Source organism: Ursus arctos, unplaced genomic scaffold (genome assembly GCF_023065955.2).
Source record: "Ursus arctos isolate Adak ecotype North America unplaced genomic scaffold, UrsArc2.0 scaffold_22, whole genome shotgun sequence".
In the NCBI taxonomy this organism is placed as follows: Eukaryota; Metazoa; Chordata; class Mammalia; order Carnivora; family Ursidae; genus Ursus; species Ursus arctos.
The window spans coordinates 19113109-19126565 of NW_026622897.1; the positions used below are offsets into that span (position 1 = coordinate 19113109).

At 38.8% G+C, this 13457-nt stretch overlaps 1 protein-coding gene across 1 annotated transcript; it reads right to left on the reverse strand.

Moving 5' to 3' along the window:
• Positions 1–6251: 6251 nt before the first annotated feature.
• Positions 6252–7061, reverse strand: LOC113259759 (olfactory receptor 8B3-like). The gene has a single exon (XM_026505253.3). The coding sequence runs from the start codon at positions 7059–7061 to the stop codon at positions 6252–6254; it is 810 nt and encodes a 269-aa protein (XP_026361038.2).
• Positions 7062–13457: the final 6396 nt, after the last annotated feature.

Consider the following 13457-nt stretch of genomic DNA (forward strand, 5'->3'; position numbering starts at 1 on the left):
GGTGGCTCAGTCATTAAGTGTCTGCCTTTGGCTCAGGGCGTGATCCCAGCATTCTCCCGCATCGGGCTCCCTGCTCCACTGAGAGCCTGCTTCTTCCTCTCCCACTCCCCCTACTTGTGTTCCCTCTCTTGCTGGCTGTCTCTCTCTGTCAAATAAATAAATAAAATCGAAAGAAAGAAAGAAAGAAAGAAAGAAAGAAAGAAAGAAAGAAAGAAAGGAAGGAAGGAAGGAAGGAAGGAAGGAAGGAAGGAAGGAAGGAAGGAAGGAAGAAAGAAAGAAAGAAAGAAAGAAAGAAAGAAAGAAAGAAAGAAAAATAGATAACAATAGTGGAGATGCAAAACTGACTGAATGCAATGACCACAAGAATGGAAGAATCGGAGGAACCAGTAAGTCATACAGAAGATAAAATTATGGAAAATAATGAAGCTGAAAAGAAGAGGGAAAGAAAAATACTGGATCACGAATATAGACATATGGAACTCAGTGAATCCATACAGCATAATAACATTCATGTCAAAGGAATACCAGAAGAGAGGGTAAAGGGGGCTGAAGGTATTTGAGGAAATTATACATGGAAATATACCAAATATGGGGAAGGAAACAGACATCTAAATCCAAGAGGCACAGAGAACTCTCATCAAAATCAACAAAAGGAGGCCAACACCAAAACATATCATAATTAAATTTGCAAAATATAGAGATAAAGAAAAATCCTAAAGGCAGCAAGACAAAAGAAGTCCTTAAATTACAAAGGAAGACCAATAAGGTTAGCAGCATATCTCTCCAGAGAAACATAACAGGCAAGAAGAGAATGGCACGGTATATTCCTCGTGCTGAATGGGGGGAAAATGTAGCCAAAAATACTGTATCCAGCAGGGTTATCATTCAGAATAGAAGGAGAGACAAACGGTTTCCAAGATAAACAAAAAACTAAAGGAATACATGATCTAAACCAGCAATGCAAGAAATGTTAAAGGGGAATCTTTGAGTTGGACTAGAAAGGAACAGAGAATATTTCCAGAAACAATGACAAAACAAGTAATAAAAGGGCACTAAATTCATACCTATCAATAATTACTCAGAATGTAAATGGACTAAATGCTCCAATCAAAAGACATAAGGTGTCACAGATCAAAAAACAAGATCAATCTATTTGCTGCCTCATTTTAGAGACTCATTTTAGACCTAAAGAAACCTGCAGACGTAATGTAAGGGAATAAAGACATATTTACCATGCAAATGGACCTCCAAAGAAAGCAAAGCAGAAATACATAATCAGAAAAACTAGATTTTAAACCAAAGACCATAACAAGAGATGAAGGGCATTAAATCACAAGAAAAGGCACCATCCAGCAATGATCTTACAATTGTAAAGGTTTATGCTCCCAGCATCAGAGCATCCAAATATATCAAACAATTAATAACAAACATAAAGGAACTCACTGATAGTAATATAATAATAGTAGGGGACTTTAACACCCCACTTACATCAATGGACAGATCATATAAAGAGAAAACCAATAAGGAAATATGGCTTTGAAGGATGCATTAGACCAGATGGACTTAACTGGTATATTCAGAACATTTCACCCTGAAGCAGCAGAAAACACATTCCTTTCAAGTGCACATGGGACATTCTCTAGAACAGGCCACGTACTGGGTCACAAATCAGCCCTCAGCAAGTACAAAAAGACTGAGATTATACCATGCATATTCTCCAATCACAACACTATGAAACTTGAAGTCAACCACAAGAAAAATATTGGAAACACCACAAATACATGAAGGTTGAACAGCACACTACTAAAGAATGAATGAATGAATCAACCAGAAAATTGAAGAAGAAACAAAAAAAATATGGAAACAAATGAAATTGAAAACACAATCCTCCAAAGTCTTTGGGATACAGCAAAAGTAGGCATAAGAGGGAAGTATATAGCAATACAGGTCCACTTCAAGAAGCAAGAAAAGTCTCAAATATGCAACCTAACCTTACATTTAAAAGAGCTAGACATAGGGGGCGCCTGGGTGGCACAGTGGTTAAGCGTCTGCCTTCGGCTCAGGGTGTGATCCCGGCGTTCAGGGATCGAGCCCCACATCAGGCTCCTCTGCTATGAGCCTGCTTCTTCCTCTCCCACACCCCCCGCCTGTGTTCCCTCTCTCGCTGGCTGTCTCTATCTCTGTCGAATAAATAAATAAAATCTTTAAAAAAAAAAAGAGCTAGACATAGAGCAATAAAAGAAGCCTAATGCCAGTAGGAGAAGGGAAATAATAAAGGTTAGAGCAGAAATAAATGATATAGAAACAAACAAACAACAACAACAAAAGTACAACAGATCAATGAAACCAGGAGTTGGTACTTTGAAAAAATTAATAAAATTGAAAACCCCTAGCCAGATTTATCAAAAAGAAAAGAGAAAGGACCAAAATATATAAAATCATGAATGATATAGGAGCAAAGACAAACAACACTACAGAAACAAAAAATTACAAGAAAATATTATGAAAAATTATGTCAACAAATTGGGCAATCTGAAAGAAATGGATGAACTCCTAGAAACATATAAGCTATGAAAACTGAAATAGGATGAAATAGAAAACTTGAACAGATGAATAACCAGCAGAGAAATTGAATTAGTAATCAAAAATCTCACAACAAACAAAAGTCCAGGGACAGGGGGCTACACAGGGAAATTCTGGCAAACATTTAAAGAAGAGTAAATACCTATTTTTCACAACTATTCCAAAAAATACAAATGCAAGGAAAACTTACAAACTCATCTGTGAGGCTAGCATTACCCTGAATCCAAAATCAGACAAAGACCCCACTAAACAAGATAACTACAGGCCAATATCCCCGATGAACATGGAATGCAAGAATTCTCAACAAAATACTAGCAAATACAATCTAGCAGTACATTGAAAGAATTCATCATGATCAAGTGAGACATATTTCTGGGCGGCAGGGGTGGTTCAATATTTGCAAAACAACCAACATGATACACCACATTTATAAAAGAAAAGATAAGAACCATATAATCCCCTCAATGGAGGCAGAAAAAACATCTGACAGAGTACAACATCCACTCGTGATAAAAACGCTCAACCAATTAGGGTAGAGAGGACATACCTCAACATAGTAAAAGCCATAGATGAAACTCCACAGATAATATCATCCTCGTTGGGGGAGGGGGGGAACAGAATTTCCTTTATAGTCAGGAACAGGACAGGATGCCCACTCTCACCATTAATATTTAATATAGTACTAGAAGTCCTAGCCTCAGCAATCAGACAACAAAAGGAAATAAAAGGCATCCAAATCTGGAAGGAAGAAATCAAACTTTCACTATTTGCAGACAACATAGTAATCGACATAGAAAACCCAAAGAATCCACCAAAAAAAATGCTAGAACTCACACATGAATTCAGTTAAAGATGAAGGATACAAAATCAATATAGAGAAATCCGTTGCATTTTCATATGCCAATAATGAAGCAGCAGAAAGAGAAATCAAGGAATCAATCCCATTCACATTGCACCAAACACCATAAGATACCTAGGAATAAACTACACCAAAGACATAAAAGATCTGCACTCTGAAAACTACGAAACACTGACGAAAGAAATACAAGATAACACAAAGAATGGAAAGCATTCCATGTGTGTGGATTGGAAGAACAAATATGTTAAAATGTCTGTACTACCCAAAGCAATCTACACATTAATGCAATCTCTCTCAAAATACCACCAGCATCTTACACAGAGCTAGAACAAACAATCCTAAAATTTGTATGGAACCACAGAGACCAAATAGCCAAAGCAATCTTGAAAAAGAAAAGTAAAGCACAAGGCATCACAATTCTGTACCTCAAGTTACATTACAAAGCTGTAGTGATCAAGATAGAATGGTTGTGGCACAAAAACAGACACATAGATCAATGGAACAGAAGAGAAAACCCAGATATGGACCCACAATATGTGCTCAACTAATCTTCGACAAAGCAGGAAAGAATATCCAATGGAAAAAAAGACAAATGGTGTTTGGAAAACAAACAGCAACATGCAAAAGAATGAAACTGGATCCCTTTCTTATAAAATATAAAAAAATAAATTAAAAATGAATGAAAGATCTAAATGTAAGACAGATATGTCTCCGGGGCAAGGGATACAAAGGCAAAAATGAACTTCTGGGACTTCACTAAGATGAAAATCTTCTGCACAATGAAGGAAACAATCAACAAAACTAAAACGCAACCTTCAGATTGGGAGAAGATATTTGCAAATGACATTACCTGATAAAGGATTAGTATTGAAAATATAGAAACACTGAAAAACAAATAACACAGTTAAAAAATGGGCAGAAGACATGAATAAAAATTTTACGAAATAAGACATACATGTGGCCAAAAGACACATGAAAAGATGTTGAACATCACACATCATCAGGGAAATACAAATCAAAACTACAATGAGACATCATCTCACATCTGTCAGAATGGATAAAATCAACAACACAGGAAACAACAGAGGTTGAAGAGGATGAGGATAGAGAGGAATGCTCTTACACTGTTGGTGGGAATGAAAACGGGTGCAGCCACTCTTGAAAACAGTATGGAGGTTCCTCAAAAGGATAAAAATAGAACTAACCGATGATCCAGCAGTTGCACTAGTAAGTATTTGCCCAAAAGATACAAAAATACTGACTTGAGGTATATATGCACCCCGATGTTCACAGCAGCATTATCAACAATAGCCAAATTATGGAAGGAGCCCAGATATCCACGGAATGATGAAATGATAAAGATGGATAAAGATAGGAATATTAGCCATAAAAAGAATGAAATATTGTCATTTACAAAGATGTGCATGGAGTTAGAGAGTATTATGCTAAATGACATGAGTCAGTCAGATAAAGACAAATACCATATGATTTCACTCATGTGGAATTTAAGAAACAAAATAAATGAGTGGGGGGGGGAAGTGGGCAAACCATAAAACGGATTCTTGACTGAAGACAACAAACAGGGTGTTGGAGGGGAGGTGGGCAGGGGATAGGTTAAACGGGACATGGTGATTAAGGAGGGAACTGGTTGTGATGAGCACTGGGTGTTGGATGTAAGTGATAAATCATGAAATTCTACACCCGAAACTAATATGACACCGTATTTTAACTAACTGGAATTTAAATAAAAACTTGAAACTATAAAAAAAAATAAAATAGATCAGAATAGACTACAAAGAGTAGTAGATGTGAAATCAGAAGGCTAAGAATTTAGTCTAAACTCTTACTTTATAAAGCTGTGTGAATTCAGGTAAATCTAATTATACTGAGCTTCACTTTCCCAGGCGTATAATAAATATATTTTGATGATCAGTTATGTGTTGCTTTGACTGTAAAAAGGTAAAAAAGAAAAGCCTGCCAAAAAAACCCCTCTTGGTACATGATGTCTACATAAGCAAAATGGATCAACCTTGATTGTCATTACGGAAACTTCAACCTCTGGCATTGAAAGGAGGCATATTCTTCCCAATTGGAGAATGGAAAAATGAGATTAAAAACAGATTATCTGATACATATTCTTTTTTATTTTTATTTATTCCTTTGAGAGAGAGTGAGGACAAAAGAGTAAAAGAAGGGGTTGGGGCAGAGGGAGAGGGAGAAGCAGGCTCCCTGGTAAGTAGGGAGCCCAACACAGTACTCAGTCCCAGCACCCTAAGATCATGACCTGAGTTGAAAGCAGACACTTAACCAAGCCACCCAAGTGCCCTTGATACATATTCTAATACCAAGTGGAAGATAAGAACACCAAAAATTATACAATGTCATCCTTCTAATTCAATACTTTGAAGACCACTTCATGTTTCAGAGGAAAAAAGAAGTTGATAATGAAAATGAGGGGGGGAGACAACTTGTTTATTACTTAATGCTATTACTAAACAGAACAAAAAGGTGGAGAAGATAGTATGGTAATGGTGAGGAAAAGAGGAAGACCTACTTTATAAAGACTAAAAATAAATTGTGAGACTCTATCTTCCTTTACCATATTAAGGAAAAATGCTAAGAAGATTCCCACTAAATGTATTTTATTTAACCAAACAGGATCCCTACACAGATAGACTCTGTTTCTGATTAATTCATTCTCCTACTCAGAGTTTTTCTCAGCAAGTTTAATGTCCTTGTTTATCAAACTGTAAATGAAAGGGTTCATCATGGGAACCACATTGGTATAAAAGACAGAAGAGATTTTCCCCTAATCCATAGACCCAGCAGAAGATGGTTTAAGATACATAAATGCAACTGATCCAAAGAAGAGAGAAACAGCAACTATGTGGGAGCTGCAGGTGCTGAAGGCTTTGGACCTGCCCTCAGTGGAGCTGATGTGCAAGATGCTGGAGAGGATGAAACCATAAGAGACAAAGATGGTCACAGTGGGCACAATCACATTGATGCCCATAACACTGAAAACCACCAGCTCATTGACATAAGTGCTGGTGCAGGAGAGCTGGAGCAGAGGGAGGATGTCACACAAATAATGGTTGATGGTGTTTGCATCACAGAAGGTCAGTCTCAGCATGCATCCAGTGTGAGCTACAGCATCCAAAAATGACACCAAGTAAGCACCAAGCATAAGGCTGGAACACACTTTAGGGGACATGGCAACATGATACAAAAGTGGGTTACAGATGGCCACATAGCGATCATAGGCCATTGATGTCAGCACATAAGCTTCAGAAATACCAAAACAACAGAAAAAGTAAAGCTGGGTCATGCATCCCCCGTAGGGGATAATATTCTTCTTTGATGTGAAGTGAGTCAGCATTTTGGGTGTAAACACAGAAGAATAACAGAGGTCTATGAAGGACAAATTGAAGAGGAAAAAGTACATGGGGGTGTGGAGGTGTGAGTTCAGCCCGATTAGAGTTATCAAGCCCAAATTCCCCAACACAGTGACCACATACGTGACTAGAAACAGGCAGAACAGAGGGAGCTGGAGATATGGTAAGTCTGTGAGCCCCATCAGAATGAATTCAGTCACAAAGGAAGCATTTCCAGGAGCCATTCTTCTCTAAAGGGATCTGTGGACACAGGAGAAAAACATTACACGGAGAACAATTCAACTTTTCTGATCATATCTCTTCTCACAAGAGTTGGGTTTGTGCTGGAAATATTTGAGATTACCCCAAACTGGAGTAATTCTGGAGCACCCACAGAATCTGCTTTGCCATTATCATGAATCTAGTGACATGGCCATTCCCTTATTAGAGTCTTTATAAACTGTATAAGCAAAGAGCATCAAAACCTGGCCTACCAAATGACGGCCAGGGGTTCCATATGCCAACAGGACTGCTCTGAAACCAAAGGTTAAGGGAGACGATTGGACCAGGAGAGAATTGCCTTCTCTCATTTCATTTCTTGACCACACGACCCCTCCCCTAACCAGTAAACTGGAGGCAGCAACCCCACCAATCTGGTGCTGGCTTTCATGGGGATTGGACTTCATGTGGTGGGAATGAAAAACATTGTTCTATTCCAAAAATAAAGGACCAGAGTCTTGAGAGTTAAAGTTCCTGCCCAATGTATAGAGTAAAAACAATGAATGTATAAGAGTGAGAGTTCCATCAATGGAACTGACCAATAAATTGCATCCTTTCAAACTAGTAATGTTTCTGAATCTTCCCTGCTCCATCACCCTCCCCTAAACAGGTTCTACCACCAATTTCACCTGAGTCTGAAGACTGCAAAAACAGGAAAGAAAGTGGAATATCTTAGATCCTTAGACTTCCATCACAATAGAAGGACATGAACATAAATGGAATTCAGAAACTCACCCTCCTTAGGCAAGAACACTTCGGTGATTCCTTACCAGTATTACCCCTGTGGTCCTGAAAGGGCAGATTTAGTCTCTGTGGCCTTGCTCCCTTGGATTCTATGAGGACACAGCCCACACTTAAATTCTGATGAGCCCTGCAAATCCTTCCAAACCTCAGATAACAATCTGATTATGAGTCCTCTTAAGCAGCAGACCAAAATTAACAGCCTTTATTATTATCATTTTGCCACTTGGTAAATCACAGAAGACGTAAGGTGAGTGTGATGATATAATGAACTCAGTTATAAACAGGGCAGAAGCTTGCTCAGTCTCTTCTGTAGGGAATGGTTTCGGGTATAACAGGGTCTTGAGGGGATTGTATTTACACAAAGGACCACAATGTGTCTCTAATTCCTTATGGACTCAGAAATTTATTCAAGGTTTCCCTCGGCTGTAGGGATGGGACATCCCCCAAAAAAACCAAAAATGAATTCCCATTTCCAGGTCAGCAACATGGCAGAAGAGGAAGCCCTAGAACCTCCTACCCTCCGTGAACACCCTGATTCAAAAATGTTTCATATACATATTCCCTTTATAGGAAATCCAGACAGTAGTTAAGGTAGTCCTGTTTCAAATTAAACAATGACTCTAGACACATCCCCTAACATTTAAGGGAAATTCTAGATATCCTCTTTTTATAACAGTTATCCTTGCACAGAAACTTCAAGTTGGGACAAGACCCCAGTTCCTGACCTCTCCCTGGGGAGGGAAAAAATTGCACCATCTGTCCAATGCCCCAACTTTTATTAGGTGTGCCTAGGAGACCGGCTTCTAGATAGTCTGCGTCAGAAAGCAGAGGGGAGGGGCGCCTGGGTAGCTCAGTCCTTAAGCCTCTGCCTTAGGCTCAGGTCAAGAACCCAGTGTCCTGGGATGCAGCCCAGCAGTGGGCTCCCTGCTCAGTGGGGAGCCTGCTTCTTCATTTCCAACTCCCCCTTCTTATGTTCCCTCTCTCGCTGTCAAATAAATAAATAAATAAATAAATAAATAAATAAATAAATAAATAGAAAACAGAGGAGATACAGGACTCACCATGTTTTACCTGCCCATGGACAGAGACAAAAAGTTGGTGGTGTGGGCTGGAAGTCACCAGAGCTCCTTCCCTTGGCTCAGCATAGAATAAGTGATTGAAAAGCCCTTTCTGACAGCTTCTCTCTGGTGAGGGAAAGATATGCACGATGTGTCTAGTAATACTACTTCTCTGCGAGCTGCCTGAAGAATTGGCTTCAGTCTTGTTTTTTTTAGAACACAGACACAACCTGGCACACAATGGATGGGGTGGGGGAAGACAGGGAGAAGCAGGGAGCGCTGCAACTAAGAACAAAGAAAGAGGTTTAGATTGCACTAAATTGAGAGGCCTCCAAAGTCTCTGACCAGGCTTATTGGTGGGAGCTTCTCTAGTCCTAGGCCAGTCCGTGAATGTTAGCACAGATGCATATTTTGTCTAAAGTGCAGACACCAATGCAGAGAGTCAATGAAAATGAAGACAAGCTGAAATACTTCCAAAAAGGAATAAGAGAAATCTCCACAAACGGACACTAATGAAATCAAAATATGTGACTTACATGACAGAGAATTACAATAACTATCATAAAGATGCTCGCTGGAGGCAGAGAACAACACACAAACCAAAGGAAATTGCAACACGGGACAGAAAACCTAAAAGTATTAAACAGAAATCATGAAGCTGAACAATACAGTATCTGAACTAAAAAATTCAGCAAAGAGTTTCAAGAGACTGAACAAAAGACAGTATCGTGAACTTGATTAAAGGTCACTGTAAATTATTCAGTCAGAAGGGCAAAATGAAAAAGAGAACAAAAATAGTGAAGAAAGCCTGAGGGACTTACTGGATGCTACCAAGGGCATCAATATATGCAGTTAGAAACCCCAATAGGAGAAGAGAGTGAGAAAGAACCATAAAGTATATTCAAAGAAAAAAAAGGCTGAAAAATTCCCAAATTATGGCAACTTCCCAATATTGTGACCAATTTATGCAAAGATAAAACCCAGAAAAATTGCATAATGAGTATACATATACATACACCAAAAGTCAACTATTTATCCCCTGTCCAGTTTACTTACCTGAGCCAACCTGACTTCTACCTTCAAACTCAGGCTTATGCCAATTTCCAGGAACAATGCTTATCTAGGCAGGTGAGATATATAACACTCTAACCCAGTGTTCTGGACCTGACACAATTTACTGACTGCTGAATCACCTCTAAACTTGAATTATGAGTGTGATATCTGGGTCTGTTTCAATCATTATGCTTTATAATAACTCTGCTGATTGAAGTGCATAAATAGATCCATTTTTTCTATATACCCGTTATAAATGTACACAGTTGTCAGATTAACGCCTAAAGTAGTTCGTTTAAGACTTTGTCATGAATGTAGGTTTAAGAAAATGAAAGTATATAATACATTATGAGAACCATCTCCTCTTTACATTAACCTAAACATAATGACATATAACCTATAACAGTCCTATACAATGGGGTTCTCTATGGGCTTTGGTCCTCCTGCAGAACCTGGTGGAAATTTCTCACTGAGTATAGTAAAAGCATTGTCTCTGCCCCAGACTGGTTCACATTACTCCACACATTACTTCTGCTGGCTTCTTCTGTGTGAGCCACTCTGTACTTGGAATGTTGTTCCCTTCACCTGAGCCTTTATTCTGAGCCTTGCCTTTTTGATTACTTTATTTTTTTAATGTTTTTTTATTATATTATGTTAGTCACCATGCAGTACATCCCTGGTTTCTGATGTAAAGTTCGATGATTCATTAGTTGCGTATAACACCCAGTGCACCACGCAATACGTGCCCTCCTTACTACCCATCACCAGTCTATCCCATTCCCCCACCCCCCTCCCCTCCGAAGCCCTCAGTTTGTTTCTCAGAGTCCATAGTCTCTCATGCTTCATTCCCCCTTCTGATTACCCCCCCTTTCTTTATCCCTTTCTTCCCCTACTGATCTTCCTAGTTCTTATGTTCCATAGATGAGAGAAATCATATGATAATTGTCTTTCTCTGCTTGACTTATTTCACTTAGCATTATCTCCTCCAGTGCCATCCATGTTGCAGCAAATGTTGAGAAGTCGTTCTTTCTGATAGCTGAGTAATATTCCATTGTATATATGGACCACAACTTCTTAATCCAGTCATCTGTTGAAGGGCATCTCGGTTCCTTCCACGAGTTAGCTATTGTGGACAATGCTGCTATGAACATTGGGGTGCATATGGCCCTTCTCTTCACTACGTCTGTATCTTTGGGGTAAATACCCAGTATTGCAATGGCCGGGTCATAGGGTAGCTCAATTTTTAACTTTTTAAGGGACCTCCACACTGTTTTCCAGAGTGGCTGCACCAACCTGCATTCCCACCAACAATGTAGGAGGGATCCCCTTTCTCCACATCCTCTCCAGCAATTGCTTTAATATTTAACTTAAATACAGGTAGAATCCAAGTTTTTCAGCCCTAATTTATTGTGAAAGTTAGCATATATACATATACCAAGTCTACAAAATATACACTTTAAGAATTATTATAAATTTGTCATGACTTAGTTTATAAAGCTTATAATAACCATGCAAAACTATGAATAGACTATTCCGGGGCCCAGAGCCCTCTGTGTGCCCCTAAGTCCTCCCATTCTCCATCTCAGTACTGTTGCAATCATGCTCCAGTTCTCCTTCACAGCTTCATCACTTAAGCGGGCCCTCACGGTGTTCCACGTCCAGCCAGAAGAAGGACGAAGAGAAAGGGGAAATGATTATTATAGTCCAACCGTATGTGTTTCCACATATTGTGTAGGCCAGTATAAAATAAGAATATATTCACACATTCCAAATTAGGCAATAGAGCTTCCAAATATAAAATGGGAAAGATACTTTCTTGACATTTTGCTTAGTTTAGCATTTTGCTTTTATTTGTGTTCTGACACTTTTTATTCACTGAAACCAATTTCATGTTTCACTGATATTTAAAAGTAGAGTATATTATTAATAATAATAATTCCCTGATATATTTAGAATCAAAACACCAAGTCATACTGTCAGCTCTATCAGTTACAAGTTGTAATTTGAGACAAACCATGAACACATCTGAGCATTAGTTTCATCATCTATGAAATGAAAATTAAGCTTCCCTCTCCTCTTTATCTCACATTATTTCCCCTTAGAATACATAAACTGACAGATGTGACAGTGCAGAAAACACTAAAACACGTTAAGGACAAATGGAACACCCTGCACATATCATATTAATATTTGAAGTGAGTTAATTTAATGTCAGAGAGAGACTTTCAACAGCCCCTTCCTCTGATGCCACTAGCCATCCTACTCACCGAGGAAGATGAGAGTCTCTCCCTCAGAAAGTAAAACTTCACACTGGGTATGATCTTCATGTTTAAAGGTACATGTTGTGTACAGCAAAGCCCTGAAGATAAACCAACTGCTTCACTTGGTCATCAGCTGATAATACAGTGAACTGTCCCAATGGAGGAGAGAAAAGCCAATTATGACAGACTAAAGGAACAATACCATGTCTGTCCCACATCATGGACATCTATTCAACAAAATCAATTTTAAGAAGAAATTTTAAACACATAAGACTGATTTTAGACTCAATCTACTCTGTTGCATCAAGAAAATCTACACTTACATCTTTCCCTTCCTATGCCTTATTTATATTTGTGACATACACCCCAATGCCACACATTGTTCAGTACTCAGAGGTACAAAACACTGTGTGTGTGCACACAAGTGAATGTGCATATGTGTTTGTTAGTACATATGTGTGTACATGTGTATGTGTGTTTCCATGAACAAGCAACTGATTAAAGCAATAACTATTTCCTTTTCCTAGATTCAGCAAATACTTCCGGCTCAGCCCTTTCTCTCAGGAGCTGAAACCAGGAAATATCTACCTGAAAGTGGGTTCCATACCATGCGATTAATCTTAGGCAGTAATCTCATAAAATAGAAGACTTGAAGACCGTGTGCGTGTGTGTGTTTAAGGAGGCAGTGTAAAGAGGAGTGGAGAATGAGGTTCAAAAATTTTAGAGATTCAGCAATTGAAAGGACATGGAACTCAGAGTCCCTTGTACTTCATGACACCTGAACCTCAGTGTACCCTGATCATGCGCACTCCAAACCTGGTCCCAAGCAACCAAAGCAGCTCACTTGCAGAAAATTTATATTTCACAAATCCAGAATGTAATCAGCTTTGCTTCTGGTTCTGAAGCAGGAGGATCATATTCTGTTATTGCCCAGAGAGTCCAAGCTTTCATACTGATTCAGAGACGGTTCTGTCCTAGGACACAGGTACAGACAAATCCCATGACTTCCCTGCTTGACTCCTAGCTGTGACAATTTCAACAGACTCATACTTCTCATTACTGGTTTTATGGCCATTCACATAACACAAAAAGCAAACACCATAAGGGATAACTATGTTGTGTATGTAATGCACCTGGCTTGGTTCTCCTCCTTTTTAAAAAAGTCGCAACATATATAGTGCTTAAATTACTAACCAAAAAGCTATCAGCTAAGCTCCTTTAATGAAAACTTTGCAAATCTTACCTT

Excerpts from the sequence above, each read along its gene's own strand:
- LOC113259759 (XM_026505253.3), bottom strand. The coding sequence starts at position 7,061 with ATGGCTCCTGGAAATGCTTCCTTTGTGACTGAATTCATTCTGATGGGG.